We start from the raw sequence: 2132 nt of genomic DNA on the forward strand, positions 1-2132 counted from the left end.
ACCATAAACACTAAACAGTATGTTGTTAAAAAATGTTGACCAAACCAAAAGCCATTTTTTTTAAATTATGAGTAAACTTTAACTATTAAGTAGATAATTTCACCATCTCCTTCTCTTACTCTGCTAATATCAAATTTAGTTCTGAGTCTTCCCTATCCTAGCTGAAAGCTTTTTATTTATTTATTCTTTTTGTAATTAGGTACAAGATTTTTATGTATTTATTTATTTTAAATTATGTTCTGAGGAGCATGAGCTGGACTGTGACAAACAGTCCAGGAGCCACTGTTTTTGTTATTTTTACAAAGAGAGCAGTGATTAAAGTTAAAGGTCACAGTAGCAAAGCCAGACAAATATGAGTTAACTAAGGTTATCTTCCTCTGTCAGGATGGCGCTTCAGTAAGCTATCTCCTGCTGACATTGTTTCTCTAACCAAGGTCAGAGCTTCATTGTAGCATAATTGCTTAATTGAAATAATCAGGCTTGATTAGTTTATGGCTGAGGAAGAATTGCTCATTAGGAGAATCAATTCTTGTGGAAATTACATACATTAGGTGTTCCAAACAGCTTTTCTCTAATGTAAGTCTCTGCATCTGTTATAAATGATGCATGAATGATGTCTGATTGTAGCAGTGTGTTGGAAATGTTAGGAGAGCTATTTCAAATTATTGCAATATTTTGTTTTTGCTGTTTGGTTTTCCATTTATGTACCATTTATCTATATGAACAACCAGGGTTTAAATTGTGTATGTTGTTTCAAACCTTAAGAGCATGGGGGAAATAAAAAAAATTTATAGGTGATCTTGTTTCCACAGGTGGTGAGGTCGTACCCGGCGCTCCGGACGGAGCAGCGGGTCATGGAATGGGCCAGGCGGATGAAAACGAGGAAGTGATGCGCGCCCTGCTCATCCACGAGAAGAGGGCTAATCCAGGAGCAGGTGGAGGTGGAGCGAGCTCTGCTGCCAGGGGTCTTGCCTCGGCCACAGCTAATAGTGACTCAGAGAGCGACACTAGTGARTCAGACGACGATTTCCCCCCGGGTCCTCCAACTGCCACGGCCTCTCAGCATCGCGCTGACAAAGAGGACGAAGAAGAGGATGACGATGACTTTGAGGAGGTGGGGGATGAGCCCATGGTGATGGTGGGAGGTCGGCCCTTCTCGTACAGGGAGGTGAGCCTAAGGCCAGAGTTAGTGGAGCAGATGTCTGTGCAGGAAAAGGAGGCGTATATAGAAATGGGACAAAACCTCTTCCAGGACATGTACTTTTAAAATTCTCAACCCCAAAATACAGTTTGACAAATGTTTCTGTTTGTCCCACATCATCAGTGRTGATGGGGACAATGGTTACCAACAGATGTTTTTAAAAAACAAAAAGAAAAAAAAATGCTGCTGAGTACTTTATGTTTTATTGGAAAACAAACAAAAAAATAAGAAAACTGCCAGTGTTTCTGCTGTGATCACACTTTTAGTATTCTGTTTAAAGTATTTTGGAAGTAACCAAGCCTAACGGAAGCTGGCTGCCTGCAGAGTGCCAACAATTTTTTTTTTAGTTTTTCTATTTAATTTTAGCTCCACATTCAACAGTTTGTCTACACCACTTTTGTTTTAGCCTTAGTTTTCATGTGACAGACAGAAGGGACACACATTTGTTTTAATCTATACACCTGTCCACACTCAGGCTGAATATCTTACACCTCAAGGCAGTTTTCTTAAATGGGTGTAATTTCATTGATTGTGTGAGAATTGCCAAAAGATTTCAGAGCATTTAACAGTACGGAGGCTGGACATGCTAAAAGACTGAACAAGCTGCTGCTGTTTTCACTGTGCTGCCTGTTAGGACAATGTGAAAGAACGTTTTCTGTTTTTTTTTTTCTGCAACTCAACAGGCTCGGTTTTAAAATCCCATCTCAGGCAAATGTAAAGAAATTTTTTTTTTTTTAGGTTGTTGTGTTAACAGTGAAATATTTGTAATTTTCACCAATCTGTAATAAAATGATATTCTCTGCCATGGAAATGTGAAATTAATGTCTCAATATAAAATAACATCAGTGTCAAGWACAGAGTGCTGTACCTTTTTGATTCACATGGAGTTTAAAAAGTACCTACATGCAAAAAAAAATGTGTGTGTGTGTGT

At 38.7% G+C, this 2132-nt stretch overlaps 1 protein-coding gene across 1 annotated transcript in view; it reads left to right on the forward strand.

The window, feature by feature from the left end:
• The window catches only part of gtf2e1 (general transcription factor IIE, polypeptide 1, alpha), a 10847-nt gene extending 8793 nt beyond the window's left edge, over positions 1 to 2054 (forward strand). Inside the window, exon 6 of the mRNA XM_014016471.1 lies at positions 813 to 2054. Coding sequence (XP_013871925.1) covers positions 813 to 1267 — 455 coding nt within the window. The 3' untranslated portion in view covers positions 1268 to 2054. The remainder of the gene's footprint in view (positions 1 to 812) is intronic.
• Positions 2055 to 2132: the final 78 nt, after the last annotated feature.

Source organism: Austrofundulus limnaeus, unplaced genomic scaffold (genome assembly GCF_001266775.1).
Source record: "Austrofundulus limnaeus strain Quisiro unplaced genomic scaffold, Austrofundulus_limnaeus-1.0 Scaffold146, whole genome shotgun sequence".
NCBI classification, from domain to species: domain Eukaryota; kingdom Metazoa; phylum Chordata; class Actinopteri; order Cyprinodontiformes; family Rivulidae; genus Austrofundulus; species Austrofundulus limnaeus.